General features: G+C 39.5%; 1 protein-coding gene and 1 long non-coding RNA gene across 17 annotated transcripts in view; one reads left to right on the plus strand and one right to left on the minus strand.

Moving 5' to 3' along the window:
- The window catches only part of BBX (BBX high mobility group box domain containing), a 134,136-nt gene that overhangs the window by 88,057 nt on the left and 24,650 nt on the right, over positions 1–21,429 (plus strand). For 13 of the 16 annotated variants that reach the window (XM_030284774.4, XM_072935620.1, XM_072935693.1 and 10 more), the window contains 7 exons: positions 1,731–1,811; positions 3,987–4,067; positions 9,353–9,433; positions 12,660–12,740; positions 14,572–15,487; positions 16,367–16,505; positions 19,605–19,753. In XM_030284774.4, the coding sequence (XP_030140634.4) occupies positions 1,731–1,811; positions 3,987–4,067; positions 9,353–9,433; positions 12,660–12,740; positions 14,572–15,487; positions 16,367–16,505; positions 19,605–19,753 (1,528 nt within the window). The remainder of the gene's footprint in view (positions 1–1,730; positions 1,812–3,986; positions 4,068–9,352; positions 9,434–12,659; positions 12,741–14,571; positions 15,488–16,366; positions 16,506–19,604; positions 19,754–21,429) is intronic. The other 3 variants (XM_030284482.4, XM_030284642.4, XM_041718314.2) reach the window with 2 other exon arrangements.
- On the minus strand, positions 1,740–18,057 carry LOC140685100 (uncharacterized). Its single transcript, XR_012058312.1, has 3 exons — positions 17,927–18,057; positions 3,588–3,655; positions 1,740–1,875 (listed from the first exon to the last, which is right to left on the minus strand). It is a non-coding gene; the product is annotated as an uncharacterized lncRNA (long non-coding RNA).

Raw genomic sequence — 21,429 nt, forward strand, 5'->3', positions numbered from 1 at the left:
CCTGGGCTCCACGGCTCAGTGGCTCCAAGCTCAGAGCTAAGGGTGTAAGGCAGCTGCTTGAACTGCAGAAAATATGGGAAACGAGTCCAAAATTTGGTTATTCCTTTAAAAATTCCACCAGGGCAGTGGCCTAAAATAACCAAATGAGTGCTCAGACGTGCAAGCAGAGATCTTGCATATTTGCACCTCTACAGAGTCGCAGACCTTCAGAGATGGGTCTCTCAAAAGCAGCCAGATACTTTTGGTGGTAATACTGTTGGGGTACAGGCATCTTAAACAGATTGTACAGAAACATGATAAAAATAAGTAATAAACATTACATCAGTGAAATCAGTAGCACAACCTACTAAAAAGGCAGAAGATAGACATTAAAAATACATTCTTTGTGACCCTTTGGGTTGCTGTACACTGATAAAACATCCTGCTCAGCGTTTAATAAGTACAGTGGAAATACAGATCACAGGAGTCACTGTTGCTGCTCAGTTTTATGGCAGGGAAGAAACAGGTTTGTTTGTATGTGTAAGCAAATTGTCACGTTGCTGAATTAATTTCCCCTTGTCCTCCGGGTTGCTCCACTTGGATTTAGTGTTTCCAGGGGAGCGTGGGTAGCAGATTCCTGAAAGCAAATGCTGCTGTTGCTATTGCAGTGCTTCAGGATCTCACACAAACAGCAGCAGGCGAGTGAGCTGCACGTGCTGTGGGGCTTTGTGCTCACTAACAACAGGTGCAGTCATAGCTAAATCTCATGTGCTTTCACCAATGAAAGCTGTTGATTTACTTGTTTAGGTAATGAATAAGAAAAAGCCCCACATTTATATTTGAAGTTAAGTAAACTGAAATTTTGAGGGGAAAAAAAGTTAGGGAAAATATTTCCATCCTGTTACTTTTTATAAAATCTTACAAAGCCTCCTTCCTTTTTTTTTCTGTTTCTTACAAGCCATATTACATACCTTATTTTAAACTAACAGTACTTCATTCTCCTAGGAGTTACACATGTACATCTTTTACACTCAAGTGTGACACTTAATGAATCATATTTGATAGCATTCCTTTACAGAATAATGCTTGATTAACACATTTCTAGCTAACAAGAACACAATGGCTAAGATCTGTGTTAATTCAAAGAAGGCTTTTAGTTTTGAACAGTCATTTCTTTGTATTTTGTTTTCAGTTATAATGACTTTCTTGCACTGCTTCTCAAAAGCACCCCTAAAATGTATGTTTAGGTACATGATTTGAGAAATTTTAGGCTTGTGCTTCCCTTACCTACTTATTTTCATGTTGTTATGATTGGAGATTGTTTTTCTAATTAGTATTCCTGTCGTCAACTATGTCTTCACAATATTCTTTTACCTTCTGTGATCTTACTCAGAATTATAGGACAAATTACAGATATAGCAGTGTTGATAGCATCACCAATACAAGATAGTTATGTGTGTAGTCTAGTATAATCTATTGAGTATTCTATTATATGAAACTATTCTGACAAGTTCAGAATCATAAAAGGAGAAGAAAAGTCTGTTATTTTTCTGGTCTTTTTTTCTGAGAGTTTTCAAATATATTAAAATGGGCGCTAAACAACGTTTCTATTTGTAAATATGATTTAATCTTTCCAGGACTGTGAAACATTAGCTTGTCCTCCTTCTCTTAAATGGTTTATTTTGCTCACTGTTGTTTTTAGCTTGAGGGAAGCACCTTTGAGGTCTTACCCTGCACTCTGCTTTTTTCAGGTTTCCTCCAGTACTTGCCAGTCTGATACATCTAATTCTACAGAAGCCTGTCAGAAGTCATCATTGTTTCAGTTTGCAGAGGTGAGTTTCTTTAAAAAGGGTTTTTTTCATAAGTGTATCCTTTTAAGAAGCATCTGATGCCCAGCTGAAAGAAAAATCAAATGTCTTTAACTAAAATTGATGCTTTTTTTTGTTCCCTCATTTTTGGGTTTATGCTGTTGAATCATTTATGGAGTTGGTAAGACTTGAAGTGCAAGAGAGTGTGTTCAGGACCCTGGTGGAAACCCAAGTACAATAATGGAGCTGTGGTTTAAGCTGTAATTTGGAGATATGTCATTCCTGCACTTAGTTTTAACTAGAGCCTTATTAACTAAGGTTTTAATGTGTATTTTGATGTTTCTAATCTAGTGTGGCTACTTTAGTCACTAGCTCCATCAGAAATCATTCTAGTTCTTAAATTTCCAAAATTTTCTTCTAGAACCACCAAACAGCTTTATGCAAGTGTGCTTTAATTTTGCAGCATACAATATTTTTGTCAACATACTTCAGTTATTGCTAGAAGTGGTGTGTGTATTGTTGTTCTTTGAAGAAAGAGTTTCATCCAAATCTTAATGGGTTTCATAGATACAAATAACATGACAAAGACGAGATTGCAAGGAACTCTAGCCCTCTGCAAGCATCACTTGATTCTTGAAATAGTCATAATAGATAACACAGAAATACTTAGTTGTATATGTACTTATTTTTCAAGACACTGGGTAGCTTTTAATTAAGTGTATATGGAAAGAAATTTTGTCATAGTGAGAGCTTTTTATTACCCTTTATTGTATTCACATCAGCTGTGAATCTGACTTATGTGTCTTTATTACCTATTGCTTTGTGCACCTTCATACTCCTCCCTAAAAAATCATCACTTCAGGAGCAGATACACTGCAATCCTAGCATGCAAGAAATAGGACTTATTTTTCTGTTGGATAGTTTAACATCAGTGCACAAGGCCTTGAATTCCAGCTTAAGACCTCAGTCTTTCAAATGTATTAGAAATAAATTGGAGCACTGATCCTTTATTTCTGATTAAAGATAATGACCAGAGTGAAGTAGATAACCTGTAATTAGGCTCTTAAACAGCCTGCTGGCTTTTCTTGTTAGGAAGAGGAAATGCCTGGTGTGCCAGCAATGAAAAGCAATACTTAGATGCTTCTTAAAATTGGTTAATTCCAGTATCACTTATGACACTTCTGTGGTAATGATTCAACATCCATCTCCCAGTATTTCTGAGATGCTTATGTGTGCTTATACTGTCAGTAGAGCAATGACTTATATTGAATTTCACTGCTGAATCTTTTAAAGAGTAAGACAAATACCAGTCAACCTAATTGTTTCAGTTCATTTTACAGTGCTGAAGGAGGGAAGTGCCAGATGCATGTGGCAGTAGGCAGGAATTGTGTGCTGCCTGATATGCCCCTGCTATGGGTTTCTGACCTCTGGCTTTTGCTTTCCCGTTGAAGAAAATTTTTAGTGGGTGCCAGGAAACAAGCTCACCTGCACTGCTAAAACATGTGGTTTAGAAGTAGCCTACCGATGATCAGTAATTAGAAATGCAAATTAGCTAGCCTTATTTTTCAAGGATGTTAAACATCCTGTAGAGGGGGTGCACCTAACCTGTGCATGGTAGGTATGTGTGTCAGTGGCAAAATAATTGATATTTGTAGTGAAGTCTAACATTAATCAGAGGGGTCATTTGCAACAAAACTAATTGACACAAGTTAAACAGTATGAAATGCAGTTACCTCAGTGTGTGGGATAGATCTGGTAGCTTAAAATACCTGCACACATTGTGTTTCTGTTCACACTTACCTTCTGTGCTAAGTAGCAATTTGTGCTCTGTCATCACCCCCATTCTGCAGTCCAAGGTCTTCACTGAACTGTGAAATACAATACAGTGTAAAGTATTTGTTGCTAACCCTTCTTTGACATATCAGCAGGCAAATGAAAGCCCTTCAAAAAGAGCTTATTTTCTAGGTCCTAGTAAGGATTTTCCTTCTGAAAAATAATTCAAGATTACCATATCAGAGATCACCTGTTTATGTGTTTCCTGGAAAGCAGACACTGTTTGTCCTAAGGGTGTGTTGGGACTCGTTTGCATACTCTGGAGTACTAGGAATCTCTTTATGACAGATTATAAATTTAGCATGTTGAAGTGTGATACTGAAACTGAAGAGTTGGGTAATACAAGCATAATTGTTTTCCTGACAGATCTCTTCCAACACGGCACAGCCTGGAGTCCTGGGGGCAGTCAAACAAACGGAGGAGTCTGCATTGTTTCAGTTTGCTGAGGTACAATGGCTGAATGTGGTGGGGGAGGCTGGGAGGAAGCAAGGAACCGGTAAGAGTTGTCACTGAATGGCTGAGCACCCTATCTTAGCAGAGATTCCCATCAGGAGATGTGTATCCTCCTGACAGTATTGTGTTAACAAAACTGTGGGTGAATAACCAGTGACTGGATGAGATGTTGGCCAGTTCTGCCAGCTGAGAGATACTGGGCTTGTGAGCATTACCTAGCCTTCCATACCCAAAGGGTCACTGCAGACTTACTATCCAAATGGCCTTTTAATTTACATCTAGGAAAACAGCAGTTCAAAGACATTCTGAAATGACACTGCCCTGCCTGTGGAAGAGGCTGCAGGAGGGCAGAATGGTGATTGCCCTAGAGGCAGGAATCATTTGGAGAATCCTTGCAGGTCAAAGGAAGCTTATCACAACAGCCAGGAGGATATGAGGATATCTAACAGCATCCTTAAGTGGTGACTGACCAAGCCTATCAGTTTCCCATAAGTATGTAGCCTTTCCTCCTTCCTCCACATATTGAAGATTCAGAGTTTGTGAAATGCTGCTTTTAGGAATTCCTTCTCCGACGTGTTGAATGTGCCTCTGTAAACTGACTTTACACACATATACTATTTTTGCCCATTTGGGGGAGTCTGATACTGCTTGCAGAATCATTTAAGCCACAGGTGCATTTTGTGTGTGTCTGAAAAGGCTGGGATTGGAGCTGGTGCTATTGCAGAGGAGCATAAAGGGGTTAAAAGATACCCTGATTGTTATTCTGTGTGTCACACACTTCCTTCTACTCTGTGTTTCCAGCTTGGCTGGGATGGGCCTTGGTGTTTTTCTTAGGAGGGCCAAGGAAGACTAATTATTTACTGATCCAGGTGCTAGAAAATACCTGGCTACAAACACCCCTGTAAAAGACACAATAGAGTTAATATTTCTAATCTTGAAGGTATTTTTTCATATGTACCACAGCTTTAAAAGTTAAAAGTCAATTCTCAAAGCTCTTTTGAGAAAATGAATAGAATTGAGCAGGATGAAACTATGTGCTGAAGCCAGACTTTTAAACGAAGTTAAAAGATACAAACTAGAGAACATTTCTTGTTAGTTTTATTGCAAAATACTGGAATAATACTGCAAGTGAATCTCCTAATTTAGTTGCAGAAATCTCAGTCGTTCTGGATACCTGCAGAGTTGAACAGAGTATGTATTGCGTTTAGTACAACATTGTGAAATTGTCACATAAAACCTGGCTTAGCCATACTCTCAGAATTTCACAGAACCTAAAGTTTTCCCTCCTAATTGAACAAACAAAATTACAAACCTGAAAATTGTCATGCGGATGTGACAGTGCCCTGAGTTGCATTCCACTATGCTGAGTGAGCTCCTTTGGCTCATTGGAGTGCACATGTGAATCATCAAATGCCAGGTAGAAGAGGTGCTTAGAAAGTTAATTAGGACTTACTGAGGACATTTTAAGAGTCAGGGTTAGTCTCTTTTTCTTGTAAAAAAATTTAAATGTGTGTGCAGTCTGGAGGGGTTAGTTTTGTTCTGTGGGTGGAAATTAGAGACAGAAATCTGGAGAAGAGAAAAAAAAAATTAAAACCCACCTTCTAAGCCATGGTTATTCTTCCTGTGAAACGTTAATGGCAGTGATGAACATCATTTTTTTATCTATAGCGGTAGAGAAATGGTCTTTTTCTAAGCTTGTAGCCGGATGATTTAATTTGGGTTGCTCCTAGGGAAAGTATTGAGCATGTTACAGAACCTCTTTAAGCTTTCTCCTCTGCTATTAAAGCTGCTTGTGCTCTTTCAGCTATAAGGGCTTTCATTTGCACAGGCTGTCTTTGTGAAATTTGGCAAAAGTCCTGTTCCTCACTGTGCCACTTCTTACTGCATCTTGTCTATATGAACGCATTACTGCATTTAGTGAACTAAATTATGGCAAGCAATTTGCAGTGGGCTGCTGTCAGCAATGTACAGTGCTACAAAAGAAAAAAGAGAAGGAGAAAAAGTAGTTATTTAACCAGTAGCCAAGCAGACCTGTGAAGAAATGTGAAGTGTGCTCTGGTCTGATGTGCCTGGAGACTTCTGGCAGCCATCCCAGCTCAGTTTTGGTTCTGGCTGGGTGTTCCTCATATGTTGCCTTTCTCCTCGCAGCCCTTGCAGCAGGGTGAGTATGAGTGCCTCTTTGTGAAGACAGCGATCCCATTGAGTAGGTTTGTCATTTAAAACAGACACCTTTACCCCAGGAATACAAGTGCCCTGTCACTCAGAAACAGCTCATTATGTGTAGAGTAGCATGGGATTCTTTTTGTCTTTACAGCCTCAGTTAGTCTTTTATCTGGTTGTCTAGCCCAAGTGCTGTAGTTGCCAATTAAAGCTGTTCAGGATATGCCTAATGAGGCCTGCCCAGTGACTTGACACAACAGATGATGAAAATCCTGGGAGCAAGACTTCACTCGGTCCTGTGGGTGCACAGGCAAATGCCTTGGAGGTCTTCAAAGATGATGTGACATCCTTATAAGAGCTTTTTGAAGTTTGCATTGTTGTCAAGTTACGCTTTTGGCTTTCTCATGCTTCTGACCTCGCAAGTGGTTGGCCCTACTTTTGTCCTTGTCATTTGAACCTTCGTGGAGAGGCTGTGATTTCTGAGCAGTGGGCTGTGCTCCTTGGGGCAGAGGCTGTTTGCTCTTCCTTGCCATGAGAGGGATGCACAGCAGATGGGACCCCTTGCTCTCTTGGTCTTACTGCATCTGTGTTTGGCAAATGTGAACAGATGGTGGTGATTGCTTCCATGAGAGGAAAGATGAGTACCTCTTGCATTTACTGTCCTAAACTCTTATTCATTATTAAAAAGAAGGCTTCAGGGGTATGGAGCAAAAGAATTGCTAGTTCAACCATCTTAAAAATAAAACAAATCCACAACCACCAAACTCTTCGCTTTCAGCAGCTTTTCTAATTTTTTTTCTCTATTTTTTTCTCTGATTTCATTAAAAAAAAACCCAAAACTGTCACATGCAGTATGCAACAAGCATGTTACTTTCATTTAAGGAAAAAAGCATCACTCAGGATGATTTTGTCCGTGCTGCATTCTCATATACTCACTTTGAGAAGGTTTATTTCTGTGCAGAACTGAAGGTTTGAATCCAAAACTTTTGGTCAAAATACCTTGAAATTTGGAGTGTAAAAACTAGTGAGTGTTTTCTCTTCCAGCTTTCCTATATATAAAGCTGTAATCTTCCCAGGTAAAGACAAATGTATTTGCTCTTTGCCCACATACTGAAATTATTAAATGTTTGTGTTGGAATGAAATGCCTGTTCTAGGAGGAAAATGAAAAAGTAGTTCCATGCTTCTTTTGCAAACTAAAATGTAATATAATAGCTAAAATCCCACCTGTACTGTAGTAAAAGATTGTAACTTGATCCTAATGGTCTTCCACTTAAACCTCTACATAAGTAAAGGCCTTTTTGTGGTTGTAGTACTTGAGGTTCTGATTATTCTTAAGTCTGGGAGATGTTCTTAAGATGGGGAATGGGATTTGTAATCTCACTGAAAGCTGATTGATCAGCCCTTCTTTTCCTTCTGATGTTTGGCCAGTAACTTCATCAGAATGAGTTACATGCTTGTGTCACTTGCTGTTTGTTTTCTTGGCTCTTTAAAGGTTTGGGGTTTTTTTTCTGATGTGAAGTGTCTGTGTCCTCTCTTTCTTTTAGTACTATAAAGATCTCACATTTTATTAGGAACACCTGTTGTTTTGTCAAAATTTCTTTACTCTTTCCTCACTTTCTGCATCAGAAGGCAAGATATACCTGTATGTTCTCAGGTTATAATTCTGTGTGTGTGGGTGTTGTTCTGTCCTTTTTCTGCCATTCATGTTATGCAGAAAAAAAAATCATTGAGATGAGCATTTGTAAAAATAGAAAGATAAAAAGTTGAAGTGCAGTGTACAAGATCACTTAATCAAGTGGGGTCCTGAGCAGGTTCACTGAACTGTCCCGTAGCAAAACTAGGATGTTAAAATATTTTGGTTTAATATAAAAAAAAATACTATTAGTGCAATTTGAGTATTATTCACTGCCTTTAAATAGCTTTAAATGAAATGGATGTCCTGGATTTTGGTGGAGGAGGATACAGCAGGGAGTATAAATAAATTCTTTGACAGGTAATCGGAAAATAAATTCTTCAAATACCCTAGTTCAAAAGAAATAATTAATTACAAGGAGAAAGGCAAACATGATAATTTTTGCATCTGGAAGATCATTAGAATGGTTTGAATTGGAAGGGACCTTAAAGCTCATCTTGCTCCAACCCCCCTGCCACATGCAGGGACACCATCCACTCAGTGAGGTTTCTCAAAGCCCCATCCAGCCTGGCCCTGACCACCAGCATCTCTGGGGCACATGTCCAAGTGCCTCACCACCCTCTGAGTTAAGAATTGTAACATCTGCCATAAACCTGCCCTTTTTCAGCTTAAAATCATTGCCCTTGCCCTGTCACTACTTGCATGATCATGGTCCTAAGTGTGATTTTTGTGGTGAGGGAGATACACAGAAACGCTGATGATTTTGTCCCAAGGCTTCTAAAGGCTTCTAAGCCAAATACTACCATGCAATGCCATGCCAAAAAAGATCTCATCTCAGAAAATTCTGGCATTTCTGAATTCATAATGCTGGTACTGGAAAGCGGGTCTGAAAAAATTTGGTTGTAAAATAACTCCCTAAATTGGTATTGGTAGTTATTTACTTATCAGAGGTGCTGGCACACCAACAGCTCTTTGGAAGGCTAGATTTGATCTCCAGACATAGGTCTTACTACTTCTTCATAACTAAAGAAAGTGAAACAGAGCTGGCTGTGAGGACAGATGGTCCTCTTCTATGTCTAAGTAATGGGATATACTGCCCAGACCTTCTGGGAGAGTTTTATTTAACCTTAACAGCTGATAGTGCATATTTTTAAGCAACAGGTATGATTTGTTCACTTGGTCACATAAAACAGACATAAAACACACAGCAAGACAGAACATTAGCTGTGGACAGTACAAACATAGAGTATCCACAAGCATAATCTAAGGAAGGAATGTGGTATTTGCTTGTATTCTCCTGTTTTCTGCATATCTGTGAAGTGTTTCTTGGGTGGGGTTGCCTGTCTGAAGTAGGCCCTTTCGCCAGAAAGAACTAAAATTAACTGATTTAACTAATCTCTTATTTTCCATTCTCTTTTCCCCTCCCTTTCTGTCTTTTCCTGCGTGCCACTGAAATATTTTCTCCTCTGTTCCTTTGTAACCTAGATCTCATCAAATACTTCCCAGTTGCCAAGTCCTGAGCCAGTAAAGCACTGTGGGAAGTCGGCACTCTTCCAGTTGGCAGAGGTAAAATTATCCCCAGTAGTGTCAGAAGAGGATGATGTGTATAACTTTTCTACAAAAAATGTATGGATTGTTTAAGGTTTGCTCTGACATCAAATTTGATGTTTCCAGAAATACAGATTAGTAAATAATGACATACCAGGAGAGGTAGGCAGTGGCTATGGCTATAGTCTTTTAGACACTTGTGAATGTGCTTATTTTCTTAGAGACAGCACAGAAAGTTACACTTCTTTTTAGGAAAGTTAGCTTTATAAGGGTAATAAATACAATTCTCAGGAGAGCAGCAAAGATTGGAGATAATAGTAGTCTTAATGATCAGCTGGATACCAGGATTAAAAAAATAAAGCTTTAGTTATAATGATTGCATTGCTTAACCAGGGACTGAGAAGAGGAAAAATAGACTTTGAGGTCATCAGGAATCTGTATGAAGAGTTGGAAGTTGATGCAGTGTATTAAATTCTGAAATTGGCAGCTGTCAGTAGTAATCAAGAATGCTGGGTCAGGTTTCCTCAAAGTCCTAGAAATTCTCTGTGAGTCGTAAATATAACCTTGTAGAGGTCTTTGCTTTGATATGGATGATTAATTGAAAAATCTCTGAGGTTTGATGTCCAGATGCTATTCTTTGTGATGATTGAAAGATGAAGATATATGCTGTATTCCAAGACAAATAAAGGAGTATGCTAGCACATTACTTGTACCCTGTTTTTGTTGTGGTGTTTTAGTTTATTCTTTCAAATTCACATCCTATTTCAGTAAGGAAAATGGTTCTCTGGATCCTGTCCAGTTGCAGCCAGCCCTTTATTCAGTCCCTCTCAGGAAAAAGGCAGAGGTTGGAAGCACTGAAATGAAAGTATTTCATGTCTTGCTCTATGGATAGTCTTGCAAGACTGTGGCTTTATAAGAACTTATATGAGTGGAAGAAAATCTGCCTTATTATACAGGCAGTCTCTGGCAGCAGCAGAGTTTGTGGCTATGTGCTCTACTGCCAGCAGTGCCTGTGCAGGGGTGATTACACCTAACTGTGATCAGAGATCCATAAGGGGATTTGGCTGTTGCAGCTCTGGGACAGCAGGAGGGCTGGTAGTATTTACTTAGGGACACCAGAAGCTTCTACCATGGCCTCTAACAGGACAGCAGAAGGCTGAATAGTGCTGTTCTGAAGTAAGGCATAATTATTGCCATGTGCAGCCTGATTTTTAGAAGTCAGCATTAGAAGTTGTGATGTGACTGTGAAGCTTGTGAAGCCCTAATTTAGTAGAAGGACAGATGCTTGTCCACAGGAGTGCACAGTTTGTACTGCAGGTGGCAGAAAAAGTGAAGCTAAGTCTGGCAGCATGATGTTGTGTGTTGGACAGGTTTCTGTGAGCTCTCAGTGATTGCTCAGATGGATTCCTGCAAGCCTAATTTAATACACAAAATGGACGTTAAAGGCTCTGATTCAGACGGGGGAAAACACAGCAGATGTGCTAGGCACATCCTCCATGTCTCTAGCTCTTGTAGGACATCAGTGCTATTGATTTATTTCTTCTTTTTTTCTCCAGTTTTGGAAATCTCTAGTGTTGGATCATAGTTGAATAAATGATACGTGAGAGATTCAGCTTAAGTTTTCAGATAGCAGTTCAGTCCCTGGTGTGGAGCATCCCAAATAAACCATGTTCATAATCACCTCGAGGGTGTCTTAGTTTGCAAGTGGATTTGGCAGACAGCTGTGCTGTGCTGCTGTAACTCCAAACTGCAGATGCTGTGCACTGGAGGGGACTGAACTGCTGTTTCCATGCTGTTGGCATGGCAATGTCTGGTGGGTTAGGAGCCTGTCTTCTTCAGCATACCACACTGCTCTGTTGCTCCTTCATCTCTTTGCTATGTAGATTAAACAATTTTAACTTCTTTTTTTTCCCCTCTTCCCTATCCCTTCCTTTTTGGTATTTCACAATATTTCACACATGGTGATTAAAATAAAATGGAGAAGGGGGTTTAATTATTTTCTAAAACTTCTGAGCATCTCTAAGTTTCTAAAAATGGTTGTAGCCACTCTGCATTCTGAAGCCTGGGAGGCTGTTGCTGTTCAGCTCTGCAGAGTGTCTTGCTCTGTCTTCAGCCTTCAGTGCAGAGGCACGAGAGTGAAGGGAGGCAGTGCAGGAGTGGAGCATCACTTCACCAAGGCAAGGGGGCCACGTCACACCACCAGCAGCACCTGGCTGTCAGCAGCATGTGGAGGCTTGAGCTGTGATGGTCAGAGCTTGGGGGGTGCTGTGAGGAGCTGCACCTTCCAGAGGATGTAGAGACAGTGTTGGTTTTTATTTCCTTTATGGCAGTGACAGGCCAAATTCTGCGATTGACTATAGGCCCATGTTGGTTGAGAGCAATGAAAACTGAGTTTGTGGGGACAGGGAGAGACAAAAGAGTGTAAATACTTTGGTTCCTCAGTCCCTTATAATTTCACTTTCTTTCACAGCCTAAAGATAAGAAACCCACAAGCCTGGTCAGAGATGATGGGATATGGCATTAAAAAAATAACATTTTTTTCATACTAATGGCCAATCCTGATACTTTAAATTTGTTTAGAAAATGATAATTTCCTTGCACCTAGCTCAAAACTGGTACCAAACACTCTAAAGTACTGAAGAAGATCATCACCCGATACAGGAAAAAGATTCTGGAGGATAATCAGCTACATGCTTGCATGACAGCCTCCTTTTATTCTGAGGAGTACTAAAGATTACCAAAGGCTTGAGGGCTTCTACTTAACTTTGGGTTCAGAGCATCTCTTTTATATGAGTCCTATAGGACACCAAAAGACAATACCATAACCTGAAAGAAATAGCCTCCTTAACCTATGATAATGAAATGAAAGAATTACAAATTTTGGAATCCAGTGTCTTGCTAAGCCTTTAAAAACACCACCAGCTGGCTTGTGTGTTGGTGTAGATTATTGCTTAAAGCTGGAGTCTGCTCCTGTGTGAGAGAGCATGTGTTTCAGTTCATCTGTTCCTCAAAGGGAGTCCTGACAAGAAAAAAACCCAAATCTGCAAGTATTATTTAGCATCCAGTGTTGGAGTGGGCTTTTATTCATACCAACATGCACAGGTCTACACTTCCTTTTAGTATATAATCTTATGAATCAATTTGGGAAGGGGGGAAACAATCTGTTGAAAAGCTGTGTTATAAACATAAAAGAACTGGTAGTGATCAAAGAATGTTTTATTTGTGTTGATCTTTTTCTCCATAGATTTCTTCAAGTACATCCCATTCAGGGCCTTCTGATTTAACGAAACAGTGTGGAACATCAGCATTATTTCAGCTGGCAGAGGTAATACTAAACCACTGGTGACTAATTGCCCCAGGTGCAGTGGGGTGGAGAAATTAAAGTTATTGATTGCCAAAGTCTGCAAGGCAGAACAGTGATACAGTTATTGCTCTGCTGCTTATAGAGCCATAAATTACTATGGCTCAGATGCCACAAGTCAAAATTTCCCCAGATTAGCCATCAACATAGAGGTTTCTAAGAGTACTGAGAAGTGGCAAAGGGTCTTGGTTGCAGTTGAAATTTATTCAGTTTCTTAGTTTAGGCTTTGAGGTTTTAGGGTTTAGCTGAGGGACACAAATAGTTGAGAGACAGGATAGGATGACTGTGTTAACAAATTCGGGCATTGCCATTACAAATTCATGTTAATGGTCATTAAACATGAAACAGCTGCTTTCATTTATTTTTGCTTTTCATGCCCATTTTATTTTTCAGATGAACTAACAGGTCAATAACTTCTCTAGAATTTCTGCTGTGATACTCTCAGCAGATCTTCCTTCTGGGAGCAGTTTAAACCAATGACACTTTACATAAATTTTGCCTTTTTTTTTTTCCTAAACACTTTTTTTTAAGCTTTCCCAATCTTGAAGACTGCTTCCCAATAGATATTGTGTGTTGCCCAAGCTCTGGTGCTTTACAGTGCTCAGCCCAGCTTGTCCTGAACCAGATCAGTAATTTCTACCTTGTGCAGCAAGAATTTTAGAAATCTGCTACAAAAACATCCCAATCGTTGGTGCTATGTTCTTACATAAATCGGTATCAGAGAGTTTTTTAGTTTGCAGGGGAAAAAAGCCTTGCCAATTTGAGAAATCTAAAATGGACCTAAAGAGAGCCCAGGTGTCTTGAGGAGGTACATCCATGCTGACGACGTGGCTGAGCTGCAGGAACCTTCTGATGTCTGGTTCTAAGCAAGCCTCTTCCATCTGGTTTTGCTGCAGCTGACTGGTTGAAATTTGTTCTAAAAAAAAACAAACTGCACTGGGAATTCAGCTTGGGGGCTTTGAGAGAGAACAGTAAGAACAAAGCATGTCTTCCCAAGGGCAGTTGGTTGGTGCCGTGAAGGACAACCTTCTGTAGATGTGTCCACAGGTGATCCAAAACAGAGAGGATTCCCTAAGTCAGTGCTGCAGGAACGTGGCAGTTTGAGGACTTTCTGACAGCTCTTTTTCTGAATATCGATGTTCCCCAGATAGTATAAGGATTTTGGTTTCCATTAGTATTATCTCCTAGAGGAGATAACCATGGCAACCACTGCTGCTTTGCAGTTCTTTGCAAAATAAGTCTGTGACATGAGAAGAAAGATTTGGGAGGCCTTTTTTACTACCTTTCAAATTATTTCTTGCATTCAAGTAAAAGAAAATAATGTCAGTTAGGGAGATTCAGTAAACATTTTTTCCCTCCCTCCTTCAAGGCCATTTGGAAAACAGAAAGGAATTGTATTAGGGACATGTGAAAGTTAAGGTGGGAACGGATGTGAGATTCCAAGTAGACTGTCTGTGGCATAGTCAGAGATAATTTGTTCTGTTGCATTTCAGATATTCTGAAAAGCTATCTAGCAGTGGGTTTCCAGATGATATAAAGAGCCTTAAAGGAAACACCACTGAGATCAGTTGGAGTCTTTTTCTGTTAGAGCAATGAACCTACCAGCCTTATTCTAGCACTCAGCCCTCATCCCACTCCATCAGTTTCAGCATGTCTTCAGCCTGTTTCTGTAGCAAGTTTGCTTTCCTAAACTAAAATGCCAGAAAGATTCTCTGGTAAATGCTCCTGTTAGTATATGTAAGTAATGTTAGCAGTTGTTGTTTGTTTCATGGGACTGTTTTTAAACTTATTTTAGATGTGCCTTGCTTCAGAAGGAGTAAAAGTGAAAGAACCTGGGAAAACAAAAGTGGAAGCACTGGAAGATGAGGAAGGGGAAGTTTCAGAGGACATGGAAGTAGAACTGGAGAAAACAACAGTAAAAGACTCCAGTAATGGAAAAGTAGAACAGTCAGAAATAAAAAAAATGCAAAACCTAGATGAAACAAAAGCTGAGGAATCAGAAACTGCAAAATGCAGAGATTTTACCAGTCTTGCAATGGAAAACAGTCCTTTTGAGAGAAAGGATAACACAAAGGATCACATGTGCCGTTCTCCAGAGCTTTTCATGAGTGATATGACTATCCTTGGCCTAAAGCCAGAAAAGATAAAGAAGAAAAAGAAAAAAAATAAGTTGGACCGGCACACAAATGAAAAATCCACCCCCAAAAAATCCTGTAAAAAGAGGCAGTCCTCCGAGTCGGACATTGAAAGTGTGATGTACACAATTGAAGCCGTGGCCAAGGGGGACTGGGGCGCTGAGAGACTCGCGGATACTCCCCGCAAAAAAAACCGCCCTGTCTCAAACGTGAAGGGAAGCATGTTGGATACAAAATCACCAAAGAAAAAAGTGAAATCGAAAGAAAAGAAAACATCGAAGGAGAAACCAATGGAGACCACCAAAGAATCCAAGCCTCCCGATTTCCTTAGTATTGAAGCAGGCAAGGAAGTACCGTGTGAGGCTTCTGATAACATTAAAGTGGAACCACTGACCCCAACAGAGGAGGTGGTACCCCAAAGCTTACCAGAACAGGTCAAAACTGAGGACAGTGACTGTGTTAAAAAGATAGAAACCTGTGGCTCCAGGAAATCGGAGAGATCTTGCAAAGGTGCTCTTTATAAAACTCTGGTGTCAGAGGGCATGCTCACATCTCTGCGCGCTAATGTGGACAGAGGTGGGTGGCTTTGAGTGTTTTGTTTACAGCATGAGCTGCAAAAGCTTGCCTGGAGTGGGAGGAAAAGCAAAAATCCATGTTGAAGCTGGAGTTTGAGCAGTGTGCAATGGGAATGTTGTGTCTGGCCACCTGAGGTGCTAGGGACAGGTAGAGTGACTGGACTCCATGTTCCAGGGCAAGTCTTTTGAAGTCTTGCAATCTGTGTTCCTGCTTACCTCACAAACTGGTCTATTTTCATCTTTCGTGATCTGAGTTTTAGCTTCTTGACTGAAGGCTTTGTTGTTTAATTTGTCAGCCTGCTGATAGATGTGTGTGGGACTTGTGATGTACGTAACCCCAAACAATTACCTTGTTTCTATATAAACAACTCTTGTGGTTGTGAGCATAGTTCTCAATCCTGCAAAAAGAAAATGTACTCTAGTTTTGCTTTGGTTGTTAGTTTTGCTGTAGGCAGTAAGTGAGAACCCTTTAACTTGTGGAAGGACAAATTTGAGATAATACCTGGAAGCTTTCAGTGAAATGTCTGGAAGTGTATTTTTCCAGCTGGTAGATTTATATGTTTAATTAGAACACTTAGAAAAGAAAAAATATGTTTGTAATTTAGGGAAGCTTATTACTGTATAGCTCTTCATCTTTTTCTTCTTTATACCTTAAGAGATCCCACCTTTTAAGATAGTCCAGGAAAAGACAGGACAGAGGATGCAGAATAGTTGTCAATACCATCATTGCCCAGTTTAAAATGAAAAATGTTTTGTAACAGTCTTAAAGGTCAGGCTTCATAAATTGCTGTCCTGACTGGGTACACAAGTTTCTTCTGAGAGTACTTTGTTTTGGAACATTTTTCTAAAGATGAGAAACAATTTTCTGCCTTCATCACAGGAAAAAGAAGCTCAGGAAAAGGTAACTCCTCAGATCATGAAGGATGCTGGAATGAAGAAATCTGGGCCTTTTCTCCAAGTGGGACAAGTGGGAACAAAAAACTGAAAAAGACTAAGCCAAAGGAAGAGTTTGTTTTTGGGTAAGTTGTGGCTTAACACTGTTCGATGTTTTAGTTAGCTCAGCCTAATAATTTAAGAGTGAGTCCTCCTCACTGCAGCTAAGTGACCTGCATCTAACACACAAATAATCCCAATTCCAAAACTGAAAAACTCTGTGGGCCTGAGTCATGCTCTAAATACCCATCATTTATACAGCAAAGTAATTCCTTTGGGATCTTTCCTGGTCTACACCACTGTAAGTGAATTTGAATGGTGTTATTTGCTCAGTTCTAAACAAACCACACAGTATTCACCTGCTCAAAAAGTAGTGAAGAGGATTGCTTAAATTATCAGAGTACTTTGCAAGCACTATTTAAAGTTCTGTGTAGGTGATCAAGCATCATAAACCAGATTAGACTAGAAAGAATAGATCTCTTTCTCCACTTGGAGAGATTGCTTACAGAGGAATAGTAAACAATGTTCATATACTGGCAAATAATTATGCTAAATATGTAATTTTTACATTGTAGAGAAAAGATATTTAAACTGTTTATGTCCACCATGATGAAATTAAATATATCTTAAAAACAATTAATGAGTATAGATCCATTAAAATTTAGCAAGATTCCACAGAATTACTTTTCTAGCATACAAGTAGTGATTTTTGTCAGAGTATTACAGATTTATTTGGCTGTAGGCACAGTAGTTAAATCTGGGTAGTCATTCATTCTTGCAGATGGAAAAATGTATTTAAAAGGGGGAGTTTTTCCATATTTCATGCTTAAAATTATAATATGTTTGGTTTTTCAGGTTTGCAGTACCCTTTTCACAACCTAGTTTATGTGACATCTAATTGCAGCTCACTCTCAGCAAACATATTAAATCAGTGGGAATCCCCAAATCTTGTTTATTAGAATAGTCCAGAAAAAAATAGTCAAGAAAAAATGGAGCACTGTATTTTTAGAGCTTTGTGTAAGTTTTGGAAATACTTTTAAGTTGAAAGATTGAAAACTTTTCCCTACATAATGGTGGGAAAACTGATCACATCTTACAGCATAAAAGAAAGTAGTTGTAAATTATTTATTCAATGAGTACCTAGGAAAATTGCCTAAATCATTCATTCAATGAATGATTTAGGCAATTCGTTGAGCTGGCTGGATGAGAAAATACATATTTTCCAATCTTTCATCTTTATTCAGTTGCATCACTAAAGAATATTATTTAGTGAACTCCATAAGGGCAGAATTAAGAATGTGTGAAGCATAAGTGCTGGAGAAGGTATCCCATATCCCATTTCATGACCTGATCTTCTGGCTACTTGAAGAGCTGGCTTTATCTCTGCTTAACTCCCTTTGCTCCCTTCCTCATCACATTTCAGCCTCATTTTGTACATGTGTTGGTGAAAGGGAGCTCACCCCTTCAAAATGGCATCATTTTCATCATTTTCCCTGCGTGCTCTTACCTTCCCCATCAGCATTTCCCTGATATTCCAGGTCAGATGTGCTTTCCCCACGTGCAGCCCACTCCTCTGCTGAGCATCTCCTGTAGGCTGTGCAGCATGAGCACCTCAGCTCAGCTACACCAGGCTGCTGAGATTCTCTTAAAATTAATGACAGCGTGAATGATTTTTTATTTCTTTAAATAATTAATCACTGCTGCAGAGATAGCAGCGCTCCCCATTGCCTGCATGTCACACAAGTTATAAATTCCTAGGCAGGAAGGCAGCTCATCACATCCACTGTCAAATGAGGTTTGGCCTTCCCAATCAGAGCTGCAGCCCCTCGCATGCCCTCCAGGCAGGAGGTGAGGCAGGTGGGAGCAGACAGTAGCAGAGGAGCTGAGTCAGAGCAGAAAATGGTTTTGTGGTTGTCAGGGAACATCTGTGTGGAAGAGAAAAAGGTAGCAGTACCGAGCACTACTGATGTCAGAGACCTTTGGGATTGAAAACCAAAATAAAACATGTGTACGCAAACAAACAAATCTCACCATGCACCTGGTCTGCAAAGAGCCAAGGCTGTATTTTAAGATGGAACATTGCTTTCTGAGAGAAGTAATAATTAAGGAGAAAAAAATTATGTGTCTTTCTGTGTAACAATGCTTTCAAAATGCAATTTGTTTGAAGTGCTGCTTCAGAAAGTATAGAGAAGTACCATGTTTCTTGTGATACTTCCAAGTGTATAAGGGCCATCCTTCCAACAGTCATGCCAACTTCTGTCAAGTTGAGGTTTTTTATAGCAAGGAGAATTAAAAACAAGTGAAAGATGTCATTGTTCCCCTAGCATTGACAGTGCTATTTATAACCTGCCTAACTGTGTGCTTGCCTTTTACTAAAACACAATTTCTACTTCTGCCTGGATGCAAAAATTTGCAGGAACAGAGTGCTTATGCAAGCCAGTGTAGTCATTACAGCTGGAAATGCTGTGCCATCCTCTTTTGAGTGCTTTGTTTTCTTCTTATTAGGAACAATCATACCTTGTCTGTGGATTTCTCGAGTTGTAGTTAATCTGCTGACAGTCATTCAGGTTAAACTGCAGTATGAGGCATGTTGGCTTTCATGAAAGCATAAACTAGTTACATTTTTCATTTCACAGCAAATGAAATACGAGAGGAGAAAATCTAATCACCCAGAACAAATACAAAACTAATTCCCACCCCAAAGCTTCATGTTTCAGAATAGCCACAGAGGATTGATTAGTTTGACATTCTTCTTCTGGTTTGAAATGCTGTTTTCATTCTGGTGTAAGAACTTTTATGTGGAGTTATTTTATTGGTTTGTTGATTGTTTTTACTGTCTTTGTTCATTCCCCTCACAGAACAGACAAATCTCTTGTACGAATCTGTGCAGCAAACAGAGCTAAATGTCACCAGTATGACATTGATTATTTTTTTCCTAATTTTAATGTATGCTACTACAGTAATCAATTTGCACTTTTACAAATGCAGAAGCAGAAATGTACATTCTCATTCCAAAGTTGGATTAGTATATACTGGTTTGGTGTTTGCAGTGTGTGTACTTACCTGATTTTCCCCTCTCTGTGTAGAAGGGTGTGTGTGTGTATACACACACATGTTCTTAAACAATATATCTTTTTCTCCAGAAAGAGTTACATTTAATTTGAATGGTTTTGTTTCCTATTTAGCATAGCAAAATTGGAAGAAGAATTTGCAAAGAAATTCAACAGCCTCCCTCAATACAGTCCTATTACCTTTGACAGGAAAAATTCAGCTGTCTCGAGGAAAAAGCGAAAGATTGGAAGCGGCTCATGTGAACTACCAAAATCCAACAAAGGTAAGTTGCCAAGGGCAGGAAGTTCTTAAACAATGGCAGTGCTGTAACAAGCTCAGGAATTTATATATTCTTACTTTACTGTTACTGGTGAAAAGTCTGGAGTCAAAGAATTCCTAGCACTGAAGTCAGTGGGTTCTCATCTGGTTTAGTTTTCAGGCTGATTGTTTTCACTCTTGATTCCTGGTTTTTATGCTAAGTAGAACTGGGTAGAGTTTGTACACGAAATGTATTTCTCGTAGCAAGAAAGTTTTTCAAAAACTTGAGTATTTGTGAGGTAAGTGAATTTGACAAGTTTTCCCAGGAGAAAATGGGGGGAAAGGGCATATGATCAAAGGTTACATTTTCTAAGCTTAGTTTTATGGCTGTTCTAATTTCACTGTAATTTCAGTGTCTGTAAATTAAAATATAAGATACCAGAGATGTCTGAATGAAACATCTGGAATTATTCTTCTATCAAGATTATAGTTCTGTCACAAGTTTTGACTAAAAATGTCCTGATGTGATTAAAAAAAAGTTAGAGGACATGAAAACCAATTCCATACCCAGCTCCATTGCTGAGGCTCATGGAGGGAGAAACTCATGACACACTTGGCTGTTTTTTTGTACAGACAACCTGTGACACAGAGGTGGTAGAGAAGTGACAATGTGGCAGGGTAAAACTAATTTTATACCGTGGCAGAAATACTGGTGCAAATATACAGTATAGAAGCATCACAAAATGAAGGAATTATATACCAGTAATTCCACAAGACAAAGGATCCTCATCAGGCACAGTTTGCAATCTGAAGTTGGTTTCCTTTTCTGCAACAATGGTAGTTCCATTGACTGACAGGTTTTAAGATCTAATACGGCTGTTTTAGCCAGGTGACCCTGGATTAGATCTATGCCTTTTGAATGCTTCACAAATAATCACATTACAGTGTGCAGGATTGAGCAGCTGTTCTTTTATAGTGCCTGCCAGTTTTTCTATTGATTTTTGTAATTAGATGTGGAACAGCCACTTTGCAAAATTAGACTTGTGCTAATACCAAACTGGTTCTGACTTCAGCTGCCTTTAATTTTGTTTTATGGTATGTATTTGACAGAACTTCTTAAATGAGCATGAATGAATTGCTTTACAGCGTGATAACACACTGGTAATTAAGCAACATCTGTTGAGAAGAAAACCTCCTCAACTACAGTGATCTAGCAACTGAAGTTGTAGTAGCAGCTCATTGGTTTTCACTTCAGTATTTACCTGTTCATGTGTCTGGATGTGTAAAACTTCTGCAGGCCCTGTGTTGTTTGGGAATGGTGGGCTAGAATTCTGCCTCAAGCCAGGTAGCTCAGAACTGCATTCTGCTTTTGGATGGGCTCATACAGGAGAGTTTAGTTTTTATTTTTGTCGGCCTTGTCTCAAGGGAAGGTCAAAAACATAACTGCAGGCTGGTTACAAGCCTGATATGAGCAGCTTTGGCACAGCCCTGCAGAGACAGCCAGGGAGCATTTGCCTCTGGCTGACAATAAGGGCTCTTTAAATTAATCCAGCTGACTTTGTGCTGAGCAGATGGTAAACAGTCACACGAACTTTTCCACCGACTGTGCTGTGGGGTTGCAACAAGTAGCCCCAGGGCAGGAATATCAGATAGCAACACTGCTCCTCCTGTAGTGAGCATCACCACAGCCCCAAACTAAAT

The sequence above is a fragment of the Taeniopygia guttata genome, chromosome 1, assembly GCF_048771995.1.
Source record: "Taeniopygia guttata chromosome 1, bTaeGut7.mat, whole genome shotgun sequence".
Lineage (NCBI taxonomy): Eukaryota > Metazoa > Chordata > Aves > Passeriformes > Estrildidae > Taeniopygia > Taeniopygia guttata.